The 13,585-nt window shown below is 37.7% G+C and overlaps 1 protein-coding gene across 3 annotated transcripts in view; it reads right to left on the minus strand.

Annotated features, from left to right (window-relative positions):
- Nucleotides 1–13,585, minus strand: part of ccser1 (coiled-coil serine-rich protein 1) — a 136,226-nt gene that overhangs the window by 56,201 nt on the left and 66,440 nt on the right. For all 3 annotated transcript variants that reach the window (XM_014986345.2, XM_014986347.2, XM_014986346.2), the window contains 2 exons: nt 12,155–12,232; nt 5,828–5,908 (listed from right to left, as the gene is read on the minus strand). In XM_014986345.2, coding sequence (XP_014841831.2) covers nt 5,828–5,908; nt 12,155–12,232 — 159 coding nt within the window. The remainder of the gene's footprint in view (nt 1–5,827; nt 5,909–12,154; nt 12,233–13,585) is intronic.

The following is a 13,585-nucleotide window of genomic DNA, read 5'->3' on the forward strand; positions in this document are numbered from 1 at the left end:
GGCTGTTTAAATACCAATTTTGATTGAAGCAGGAAATGTACAGATTGATTTGTGGATCAATCACCACAATGAATTTTGCTGTTAGCTCCTTGTGAAAGAACAGGAAGTTGTGCAAAAAGTACTTAAAAACTGAACAGTGGAATATGTGCATTCAAAATTTGAGAAAAGGTCATATTAAGTTCACTTGTAAAGTCATAGTGCATTTTAGGTTCATCCTGAAATTTTTACCCGAAAACTGAATGTCCCTAGGTTTTCGTGAGTAGTGCATTAATGTTTAAAATGTTGAGAAATACATTGTCATTAGAATTTAGAGCATGGACAACCACACCAACCCTATTTTTGTTTTGCTACCGTACACTTTAGTTAGTTTGGAGAGTGTTGACATATTCTCTACTGCATTTCTTGCAATGGTTTTTAGTTTACTGTCTATACATAAAACAATAAAAAACTGAAATAATATCAGCAAATAAATGCATATTAACTATGACTTCTATGGTGTATAGAAACTGTAAAATATATATAATATTATAATGTTGTGATGTAGATTTTAAGGGGCGACTGTGGGCATAGTGGTTGTCTTGTGACCAGAAGGATGCAGGTTCGATTTCAGCCTCCTCCTGCCAACATGTTGATGTGCCCCTGGGCAAGACACTTAACCCCAACTTGCTTACCAATGTGCATAACGGTGTATGAGCGTCTGTGCGAATGGGTGAGTGTGACTCTAGTAAAGTGCTTTGAGTGGTCAACGTGATTGGAAAAGCGATATACAAGTTCAGTCCATTTTACTACTTTTTTTTTTATTTCTTTGGATGCAAAAAACAGTTTATCCTAAATTTATTTCAAAGGATAATCAATTTTTTCACAAGTTACAACATTCACTCCACCTATTTGTACTACATTTTGTGACCTTCCTTTCAATGATTAAAACGTATCCGGCCTGCGACCTGTTAATGTCTTGAAAATTGAAAATGTAACTAGCAAAAGTTGGTGCAAATGACCATCCTCAGGACACAATGTTCAAAGAAAACAAGGGAGAGAAGAAAACTTTTGCAGACTAGGTTGTTCACTTTCAGGGATCGTCAAACTGAAGCCAGAAGAAGAGAACAAGAACAATGTGAGAAAAAGTGAGAGGACGTTCTAGAAAAGGAGAACAAGTAGGAGGGAGAAAGAGAGAGGGAACTGCTCGACCCTGAGAAGTGGTAGAAAGCAGTAGAAATAGCTGCCCCACTTGTAGGCACACTTTTCTGGTTGCTCACTGACTGTCCTTGATGCACTGGGGTAGCTAACCTATATAGCCCTGCTACATGCTGCAACGTCTCCCACAAAGTCTTGAACCTAGTCGAAAACACATTTGGCCTTTATCTCCTTCATACACACATGGGGAGGGGTGGGAGGCTAAAATCAGGCCACACATGCTGGAAGCTACTGCTGAGTTAAGTCACCTGTGCTGTTAGCATAGCTTGCTAGCGGGCAGGCAGCTGCTCCTCTAATTAAGAGCTCATCTTCCAGAGGGGCCTACATATGGAGGTCTCTATAGCTCCATCACAGTCTTATGATAGACAGCAAAGCCATTTACAACCAAGGACATAGCATTGTAAAGGTAGTTTTACAAAACCAGCAAGAAATAACTACTTTGTCCAATTTCCAAATTCAAAACTCATTGATGAGCATCTTTAATAGATACAGACAAGACCAGATGTTTTAATACGTTATATAAATACATACTACTTTGAAATGGCTGAATAATGAGAGATAAAGGTTTTCAGAAATTATGACTCTCAAGTTCAGAAGTTTATATAAACAGAAACTATGCTGAATTTAAATAATTTTCTCAGCGAATGGCGTCATGGCATGCAAGCTTCTCACAGGTCAATTCACAAAATTTAAGTTTAGTGGAGGCACATCTGTGGATTTAACATGAACACAAGAACTTACATTTTGTGAATAAAAAAATCTGTAAGAGAATTGCGGACATACACAAGTTTGATTCATATTTGGATATAATTTTCAGATGTTTAAGAGTGACCAGTTCTTTATTCAAATACATTGGGAATTTCCAGCTTTGTCAAGACGGAGAAGGTTTCAGTGTACCATAAACGAACATGTTTTGGTGGAAAATATGCAAATCAACCACAGAACAAACTAAAGGACCTGACGAAGATGCTGGGTGAAGCTGGAAAGAGAGTGCCATTATCCAAAGCCTGTACCAGCAGGAGCTAAAAGGCTACTCAGAATGAAAGAAGCAAATACCCCAAAAACAACAGGAGGTGCCAGATGATGGGCTGATGGAACTGAAATTCAAGTGTTTAACCATAATGACCATTGTTACATTTGGAGAAAAAAGGGGCAAGCTGGCAAGCATGAGAACATTATCCCAACTTTGAAGAATGGTGGTGGCAGATTCACGCTGTGTGGGTGCTTTGCTGTAGGAGGGACCGGCATGGTGGGCAAAGAACACTGCTGAAATGTTGAAGCAACATCTGAAGACGTCTGCCAAGAAGTGTGAAGTCATGTAAACAAGTTCTGACAGGAGACAAATTCCAGAAAAAAAAATATAAAAAGGAAAACACAAAAGAAACCTTAAACATTTCATCCAACATAGCATATGTAAACTTCTGAAGCAAAAACTGCATGCGACTTACTGACTGCATGAATGAAGTATACCTGGTATGCTAATATTACAGTTTTCTACCTGCAGAGCAGATGAGACACTTAGCCACACTTCTTGCATTCAAATCATTACTCACCAATTAATCAAACCACTTCACCACAGAGAGGGGATACAGCTGATTGGATCTTTTGAGCTTAATTTCTTTTAAATGCATTGAATTGGTGGTGGAATAGAAATAGAGCATATTTTTCACTTTGTGACGCTCCTGGTGAGGCAAATCAAGTTAATTGTCAGAAATTAGCTTTAATTACATTTATTTAAATTAATTAGAATGTAAAAAAGAAAGAAAGCAAATATCAGATTTAAGAGCATTAAACAACTTCACAAACTATAAAGAGCTCCGAAGGAAAACTAAATATATGGACAGGCAGTATGTGATGAGGTAGGTAAACCTGATTTATAGTGTGCTAATAGCTCATAATATTGATGAGGCCAGAAAACATAACAATGAACAAATTGTACTGTCTGGGTAATAAATGTAAATATTTTACACTTAAGTTGCTTTGACAAAACAGCCTTTTATCGACTTTGCTGTTCACACCAGGACTAATGGCTGCTTCAGAACAACAAATACAAACAGAACGACACACAAACAACTGTTCAATGTTGGAGCTCACACAAGACTCCCACACTTATGCTTTCTTCAGCCTTAAGTACCAACGAGCACACAATAGCCTGTGGTCCTATTCAGGCTACCTAAGAAATGCATTAGTCAGTCCTGGCACTTGGAGTACAATGCAGTCATTCAATTCATACACTGTGGTGTATCCTAATGCAAAAAAATAAAAAATAAATAAACTAAGATGCAGAAAGGAAGAGATGTACAAAAACAAACAACTGGTATGATGACTGATGACAAGTGTGGCAAAATTACAGGATTCAGAGCTGTACCTGAATTCGGATGTAACAATAAAGTGGCATTCTCCAGAGCCACGGTAAGAAGTTGTCTTGTTTGCACCTGCTTTGACGACTTATTGTGAATCACAGAGAGGGGGAGTGTCACCAGCAATCATGTGCTGCACTGCAATTATGGAGTCAAGATTCACTCTGTGCCTCGTTGTGCATAGCTCACCTGTAGACTTAGTCAACGTTTTGTTGCTACTAGAACTGAGGGATTTTACTTTTCACCAAAACAGAAATGCAAGGTTTCTCAAATCTTTTTTTTTATGTTAAGACTATCCATTTAATCTACCGTAGGTATTTTTTTTCCTTCCAACTAATATCACATACATTTATTTACTACACATTCAACATGCGGCAGAAAACATTTCCCTTCCCATCTCTGGATGTTGAGTACGTTTTATCTGTAGGCTATAATGTTATAACATCCCCACAAGCCAACTCCTTTGTGAAATAGTTCTATCAGATCTTGTCCTGTCACCACCAGCATGTAAAATAAACACATAAACAGAACATATTAAACTGATCTTTCAGACTTCAACATTCAAAACAGGCCTCATTATTATTGTATGAATCCCACGCCTGGATTTGAGCCTCGGCGTCAAAAGAAGATGCAATGGCAAAACTTTGGTTTTAAATGTTTCAGCTGATCCGTCTGTCATAATATCATAAAATGTATGTATTTTTTTTTTAATATACATTGCCTTGGAACATTAAAAAGTGTTTTGTAATGTTTGTTTTCTTTTTAAGATTCTAGTAAGAGTTTATGTACAAATTAAAATCTGAAAAGTCTGGTGTAAATCTCTCTTTAGCTCCTCTGAATTAAGATTTTCTACTATTGGTAAAGCTGCAAGTTTTTGGGGATTTGCCTGCCAGTCAGGTTGAAAGACTGACAGGACACCCTCATTGCTTCCCCTGTTGTCCAATCGTACCATCTGCTGCGACCCCATTGGGATGTGCACAGGGTAAAATATTTGCGTGGTCAACAGACCCCGTCTCTTAAGATCATGGTAAAGTTAAACAGCTTTGTAACTTTACACCTCAACCATCTGCTGTGTTCTTTGGTCTCATGATGCTATTTGTTAACAAATCTCTAACAAACCTTTGAGACCCTCAAAGAACAGCTGGATTTATACTGAGGATAAATTACACACAGGTGGACTCCAATTACTAATTAGGCAACTTCTGAAAGTATTTAGTTGCACAAGAGTTTATTTATGGTGCAGGGGACTGAATAACAATTTATGGCACACTTTTCAGTTAAGATATTTGTGAAAACCCTTCAAATTGTTCCAGCAAAATGCATAAAGTTTTATGATTTTAACAAACTGTGCACACATGATTTTTAAATATCCTTCACATAAACTATACTAGAGGACCCTACGTGCACAAGTGCAGAACTTGTACACCGTTGGTCTTCACACAATTAATAAAATAAAGAAACATACAAGGTAATAATGTAATAATAAAAAATGCACTCTCAAAAAGCGTTTTCTTTTTCTTCCTCTATTTTGTTAATCTATTTCTGTCTCACCCAAATAATGCTTTTCATTTTGCTCTCAACGCTGCATGATTTTACTCAAACACCGCCTTTGTGTGCTTTTGCATCTGTGTGGATAAGTCAGCGTGTTGTGTGGGTATTGTGCACCCACTCGCTCACACAATGGCAAAGCTTTTTCCGTTTCACAATGTTTCTTGCCAACTTTATACACACCAGGATTAAAGGTATAAAAGAACCTTTGGAGCAGGGAAGATGAAGAAAAGGTGTTTTAAAAGGAAGAAAAGGGAGAAGAGGAGACAGACCCCAAAAACTCTGCTCCGGTTTCCGTTACAGGCAGCCATTTTTAGACAGTCATCCATTAAGTCTCCTGCGCGCTCATACTGTCAGCCTTTAGAGAAGCCAAACAGGCCATGTCAGCTGAGGGCATTGAGCAGGCAGGCAGGAAGCAGCACTCTTTCTGAGCACTGCGGGACTTTGAAGGCAGAATGGGAGGAGCAGGTAGCGGACTATAATACAGAGCAAAACACGTTGGGAGAGAGAAAATGGAGTTGGAGCAAAACTTGGACCGCAACAGAAAAAAAATAAAAATAAGAGAAGTCGATATGAGCTGGGCCATAGCATAACAAAAAGGAAATGTGTATTAAAACTGTGCTTTGTTTAGTGGCTAGGGAAGTGTCAGAAAATGAAGTGTGTAATGCCGTGTTTGTGTTTCAGTCTGACAGGGCCACTCAGTGTGCTGTCTGTGAGCATCTTACCTCTGCCCCTGTGTGTTCTGTCTGCGTTGTGCGATCAGTCATTTGGCAGTCTTTCATCTTCAGGGCTGCTCTGGCGCTCTCCTGCATACAAAGCAAACACACATGCATCAGTCATGTCCACAACCCACCCACAAACATCAAATACAAACAAATGAGAGGTGCTGCTCCCCCTGCAGACCTGTTGACTGCCTCCAGTCACAGCACTCTGAAGAAAGTACTGCCCCCTTCACAGATTTCTACTGTTTTTTTGCATTTTGTCAGAGTCATAATATTTCAAGCAATTACCATAATACTAAACATAAGTTGAGTAAATGCAGAAAGTAATTTTCAATGATGACTGTAGTTGTTGAAGGAAAAACCTAATCATTCTGGTCCTATGTGAACAAATTATTTCCTCTAACTGGTTTTACCAACATTGAAGGCATCGACTGCCAGCAAAGACCTCCACATCACTGTGGAGGTCTTTGGCCCACTATTCTTGGAGTAATTGATTTAATTCAGGCACATTAGAGGGTTTTCAAGCATGAATGGACTATTTAACATCATGCAACAGCATTTCAGGTTTTTTTTTTTTTTTTGAGCCTCTATAAGTATGACCTGCTGGTATACTGTGGATCATTGTGCCGCTGCATAGCTCAAGTGTGTTTGCGCTTAGGGTCACAAATTAAGGGCCAAACACTCTCCTTCAGAATTTTCTGGTAAAGAGCAGAGTTCATGTTTTATATATCCAAATCCTGAAGACGTAAAGTACCCTCAGAGTACTGAGTTGCCACCAAAAACTTTCTGCAGGTGTGATCATGTTTTTGTGAAATGCTGCATTACTTTTATACCAGCATTTGAGGAGAAAAAAAATTCTCCTCCATTTCTTTCTCCTCAATCTACAGCAAAACTGTTTTTGTAAAATGTGATCATTCTGTTGTGTTCTTTTTAGTTAGCATTGTTTTTCCTCTTGGAGCTCTTTCATATCGTTCAATCATGAATACATATGTTAACAGAGGCAGGTTAGGCCGACAGAGCTTTAAGATGTTGCTCTGGGTTCCTTTGTCACCTCCTCGTGGAGCTATCAATGAACTTTTTTATTATTTTTGGTAGAATTCTACTCCTTAGAATCTGTTCTTGAAATTCTTTAGTTTGGAAAATTGAGATCAAAGGACTAGCGAGATCTTGTGATTCTGTTTAGATGTAGTTTTATTAAAGATTAATTTGATTACTGCAACAGTGTCTTCACAAATCAGGTGATCCAGAATGTTGCTGATCAAGATCTGACTAAAACTAAGAAAACAGAGCACATCGCCACCTCTCTAAAGTCCTTGCACTGGGTTCCTGTGGCTCAGAGAATAAAGAAAATACTTTTGCTGGTTTTGCATACAAAACATCACAGATCTGTTTTTGTATCAACCTTAAAACATGTCGAATCAGAGTTCAGTTTTTATGTTCCTCTCTTACGGAACAAACTTCCAGAAAACTGCAAAAATGCTGAAATACTGAATTCTTTTAAATCAAGGTTAAACATCCATCAGTTTTATATTTGTAATTGGAATGGCATAAATTCTAGTCTGCATTCCAACTTTTGATTTCTTTCCTTTACTATTCCGCTGCACTTTGAATTCCCTTTTTGCTGAAATGTGTTATACAATAAATTTGCTTTGACTTGATGACATGGAACATTTAAGTGCAAAAAATAAATAAATAAGAAGAAATCTTCAAGCGGGCAAATACTTTTTAATAGCAATGCATCACAGCATGTATCTATGCTTTGCAAATTGTCATAAGGAACATGAGAAGCAACCCAAAACAACATCAAGCATTTTGTCTGGAAATCACAAATGTCATAAAAAAGGGGCCAAATTGCAGGGGCATAAGGCGGCACTGCTTAAGTGGGGAGGAATTAATAGAAATGGAAAGGTAAAGCTGGTCAACATGAAAAAAGGTCCTTCAAGGAGATAATTAATGGGTTTTATCTGGCAGATTTATAGATGGTTGTAGTCAGAGAAGCACTGGCACTTTTCGACAAAATACAGCAATTTTATCTGGACCCAAGAACCAGCCAACTCCTCTCTTACCTCTACGTGATTATTTTTAAAACGAAGGTTGCAAGCCCTAAGAGGAACCCTGCACCATTTCCACTGGGAGCACTTTACGACGTTGTCACTAATCATTCTGACATTTTCTCCCTGAGCCGCTCATGGGTTGGAGAACAGAACGGGTTGAAAGTTGCAGTGAATATGACATATGGAGAAATTGATTAACCTCGATAAAAATTAATCAACCAAATTAAAACAAGGTTTATCGTAAGGGAAATAAAAGAAAAGCATTTATATTCCAGCTCTGGACCTGCATTTATAGTCCTCTTCAAATTCAGCACAAATCCAGTTAAAAACAGCAGTTTCCATTAATCGTGTCTGACTACATGAAAAGCAAAATCGGCTTTCTAAAGCTTAATGGTGCATTCAAAGTACCAACAGAAAACTTATGAAAAGTGAATCAGTTTTTCTATGAGATAATAAAATAGGGTTTCACTGGCAGATTTACAGAATAAGAGAACTGTCTGTGGCCTGCCCTTTACATCTGATGCTACACTTTAACTTTGCTTTGAAATAAATTTTTATCTAAAGCAGTGTAAGGCAGAAACACTACACTCACTATCCAGCCAGAGTCCAAGCATACAATGCAAACACAACAGTGAATCTGTTCAGTGAATCTGTTCAGTGAATCTGAATCTGAAAAAAGACCTGGTTATCACATACAGATAGAAACAAGGTAAAGATCTGGTTACAGTAGAGAAACAACCCAGGAAGTGATAATGCACATACAAATACAGAATATGCAAAGATTTTAAGATATTTATCATTCCTTCATATTTTAAGGAACCAGAATTTCTAGGAAAATTGCAAGATTATGCTTGCATTTATTAAGAGTTTCAAACAGATATGAGCTTGAATTACTATATTCTGACAGCTATAGACACAAATGCACAGATTCTCAAGGGATTTTAGCATACATAAGTGACCACATGTCCTACACTTTTGCAAGCAAATGGGGAAAAAAAAACACAAATATAAAAACAAGGAGAACAAAAGAGGAGAAAACTTTTGAGGAATTTTTGCAATCATATAGTAAAAGAAAGGCTTCCCCAGATGGCCGCACGAAGCCAATTTAGAAAACAGCAACAACATTTTCCTTTCACTCACACTCATGGCGTCAGAAAAACTCTCTGGAGGAAGGCTGAGTATTTCATTGTACCGCACATTAGCTGTAGGGGACTCAGGCTAAAGCCATTTGGGGAATATACATGTACTTGTACGCTAAAAACATTTTTTTTCCAGACGGTTTAACTCTAATTTGTTCAGGATTAATTTGCCGTTACAGACGGGGAGGGGCATGGGAGGCAGGGGGGCCATGTGTTAGGATAAATGAGCAGACATAATCTGATGGAAAATTGAATTCACTTTCATTAAAAGGTGGTTTTAAAATAGCGACACAAGTCTAAAGACAATGTTTTTTGTAAATCTGAACACAACAAATACAACAACAAGCACTGAATACCAAACCGGCTCCTAAGTTATTAGGGTCAGCAGGATATACAATGTTATTGTAAAGTCTTTTGTAGCTCTGATGGCCTTTTTTTGACATAAATCTTACAGGAAATGGGGAAGAGTAGGGGAAAGACATGAAGCAATGGCCTGCATGTCAGGAACCCAGGACATCTGAGTCAAGAACTATACCCTTTTCTAAGGGGCGCCTGCTCTATCGCTACAGCACACGACACCACTAATTATATTGCTCTAGAGAGAAATTATATGAGTAATATAAATGTCATAATGATAGCCAATTTGCTTGACTTTAGTATTAGGTCCACATCAGTTGCACCAAACAAAATTAAAATGGAAAACAGATTAAAACAGAGGCTGCTGACAGGGAAATAAACCGGGGTGATAGAGGAAGATGAAAGAGAAAAAAAAAAAGGATGCGGGTGCCAAAAAGTGATCAAACAAACAGATGTTGTATGAGACTCAAGTCAGTGGGTTGTACTGGCATCGCTCACTGCTTTAACACTGACACATTATTCTGCAAAGGCTTGGCATAATGTCTGCATTCCATTACTTTGATGGAACAGGTGACAAATTACAGACATGCGGATGACAAATGACAGATTTTACTGTATTGAGCATTTCAATGGCTGTTCCAGAAATCAAGGTACCAAAAGCACTAGAAAAATACAGTAATACAATATATTTTTCACTAAATGTGTTGTGTTATATGAGTATTGAAAGATGGAACAAGACGGAATTAAGGGATTGCTTTCCGTCCTTGGCTCTTTATCTTCTTATGGGAGAAATTTCAGTCTGAGTACAATAATTCTGCTGTTCAGCTGTGCACGCATGAGAGAACAGCTTATATATACAGACAGAGAAGGTTTTTTTTTTTGGTTTTTTTTGTCAACTGATACTTATATTATGAAAATTCTACAGCACCATTGTTGCATTTCTTTTTCCTCATCTTTAATGGTGGATTTTTTCCCCCCCAGCCACTGTCCTCTATGGCAAGGATAAACATGTTGCTGAGAAAGATAAACGTCTTAGTTTGCTGAACTTTTCTATTCAGTTTTACAGTCAGAACCTATTTTTACACACTTCTAAATTCGAAATGGTTAGCATCTGCTACAAAGAAAAACACAATTGCACAGAAAAATGTCAGGGCACAAAATCACTTCAAATTTCCCAGAACTGTGCAACAAGTCTGGTTATCATCTTCCAGCCATCAATGCAGCTGCTTTAACTTCACCAAACCCTGTCAGGTAAAAATGTTTGGCATGCATTACAAAATAGAAGTTTGGTAAGTTAATTTATTAACTACTTAATTAATAATTACTTCCTAAACTTACATTTTCTAGTATAAGGATCAGTGTTGACATCATAACAACTGAATGCTAATCTATAGTAGATTTCCTCAAAGTTGTTTTGTTTGAAGAAAAGTGATTGGTCAACTTAAAAATGTTAAGCCTTGTACAGTTTTTACATTTGAGGCTTTGGGCAATGTTCTACTCAGGAACCTCGAACCAATTGTCAAAGTCATTTTTAATAAAGTTGATGAAAGCATTTTACAAGATAAAACTGCCATTAAGATAAAATAGTAAAAAAAAAAAAAAAGAACACACGGTAAAGTTGTGCTGTGGTACGTTCTCTTGTGGTAGATTAGGCATCTGGTGGATTTGCTGGAGTAACATGAGGACCCCACCTCACAACTGACAGGCTGATCATTTCTATCTACCAGACGTCACAGTCAATTTTCAGGGGATCCAGTGGAATCCATGCCTCGACTGGTCAGGGCTCCTTTGGCAGCAAAAGCAGGACTGCCAGACTCTTTGTCCATGTTTTTGTACCAGGTAAGTCTTCTTTTCAGCACCTTAAAGACTTAAAATGTTTTGCTTTACGTCTTTAACAGTATTTCTGCAAGTTTCAGTAAACTAAAGATTTCTGAATACCTTATTTAAGAACATTTTGACTTAAATTCAACATTCAACAAGTAAGCTAAGTTATTTAATTTGTTGACAACTTGTATTTAATTTACTTAATGACATTTGCAAGTTGGATTAAACATTGTCTACTTATGTTTATTGACTCTGGCATATAAGACCCTTTCTTCTATACCAAGGTTTGCTAATTTCAATGCCAGTAAGCTCCATTACAGTGATTGATGACTGGTTTTAGCCAACGACTGAAATGTCTGAATTCAAACCAAACTTTATAAATCTTACACTCTCATGACAAATGAGCTGGGAGTGGAACATAAACAAAAAACTTTTGATTTTAATTTGTCTAAACAAACAATAAGAAGAAAGTTTTATAAGCAGAGGGGTTTTTTTAATAAGTAACTGGAAAATCTAAATATCTGACAATAGATTCCTCCTAAAGGGAATGTTTGAAACAGAATGGAAGAAGCAATGAGTAACATTAATCTGAACCAGATATTTAGACATACTAGACACATAGCTTTAAGAATAGTTATTACTTTTTTCAAATTCAGACGTTTACATGCGCTGTAATTCCCTCACCTTTGAGCAATATGACAACACCTAACTGATGTAATTTTGAAATTTCATCAGTCAAATGTAAGCAGTTAGAACAAGCAAATTTGATTTAAAAAATATTGAATTTGTTTCTTAAACTTGAGTGTGAACTCAAAGCTACGCAAATTTAAGACTTTCAAAGCCCCCAAAATTGAGATGATTCTGACTTTTAAGACCCCACAGATTCCTGTATTCCCAGGACAAATGCCTGGTTTTACAGTCAGGCTAATTATGTTTATCCTGTAAGTCAATCTTACCAGTTCACTCTGGAGTCTGAGAATCAGCTCATCTTTTTCTCTCAGCTGCAGCAGCAGGGTTTCCTCTCTGTTGAGATCCTGAGCACAAGAAAAGACACTGTTTTAGACATAAACCCAAAGGTAGCCGAGATTTATTCCTGGGTGCCATACTCAAACATAACAATGGCAGACGGAGCTGGTTTTATGTTTGTCATGTGTTTTATTTGTATTTTTGAGTTTGTTTGAAGGTAGTATTGCTTGCTTGTGTGCATGTAATAAAGTTGTCATTTTGTGCCTGCTTTGGAATAGCGATCTCCTCTTGTTGCAGCTCAGTGATCAGATCTATGTGTATAAGGGGCACCATCACAAGCACACAGCGATTTAATATGACCTTCAGTTGTCATGGGACATTACTATAAGGAAATAGACACAACAAAGACAGGGGACATAAAATTTAGAATAATAACATATATATATATATATATATATAGTCATGATCCGTGTTTCTGTGTATTTATTTTAAGGTTTTTCTGTGTTCAGTTTCTGTCCTGAGTCTCTGTTGTTTCTGCGTCTTCCCCGTTGATTGCTTCCCAAGTGTGTCTCATTCCTTGATTACCCTCCCTGCGTATTTAGTCCCACCTGTTGTCTTTGTCTCTTGTCGGATCCTTATCGTATGTCATTTGTCGTCTGTCTGCCTGCCATCACAGTCGTACTGTAAAGTCCTGTGTTGGTTTAGCTCTCTTATTCAGTCCTCAGTTTTTCAGTCGCTACCGGCATTTAGCTGTGTGCCGCCTGATCTGGACTGTTTTGAGCCACATTCATTATTAAATTCATCATCTTCATCACAACCTGGGTCATCAGCGTTCTCTCTCACCACCACAAACCACACCTCATGGCATATCTATCTATCTATCTATCTATATATATATAAAATTGTTTATGCTCCCCCATATTGTGTAATATAGTATGCATATTCTGAAAATGACCACTATTTTTGTCCAATGTTTTGCAACCATCACAGATTCATGTTTTGATGACGGCAAACAGGAGAACAAGGCTCCCATGAAGGTCAAAAGTAAGAAGTTAGACCAAGCAATTTTTGTTAAAAATACTCAATTTGTTTCTTAAAATTGAAAGGCATTTAAACTGTCGGCAAAGAATAACAAAGTGAACAAGAAAGAGACAAGCGAGAAGTAATGAGTGAAAAGATGGACAGAACAAATTGACAGGCAGTCATTACCTCGTCAAGGGCATCGTTAGAAAAGAAGGGAAGAGGGGCAAGATAACAGGAGGAAAATGAAGAGGGAAACTTCGGAAAAAAGTAGAGGTGGGGGTAGTGATGGAGCGAAGGAGAGGACAGAGAGGGCCTGCGGCTGGGTATGATGATCTGAAACTATGGGGAGCTGTCTTGCTAAAGGACACACGGAGAGTCAGAGAGACCGCAGGGAAGCA

Source organism: Poecilia mexicana, unplaced genomic scaffold, assembly GCF_051168715.1.
Source record: "Poecilia mexicana isolate PSO_F unplaced genomic scaffold, ASM5116871v1 scaffold_9, whole genome shotgun sequence".
Taxonomy (NCBI): domain Eukaryota; kingdom Metazoa; phylum Chordata; class Actinopteri; order Cyprinodontiformes; family Poeciliidae; genus Poecilia; species Poecilia mexicana.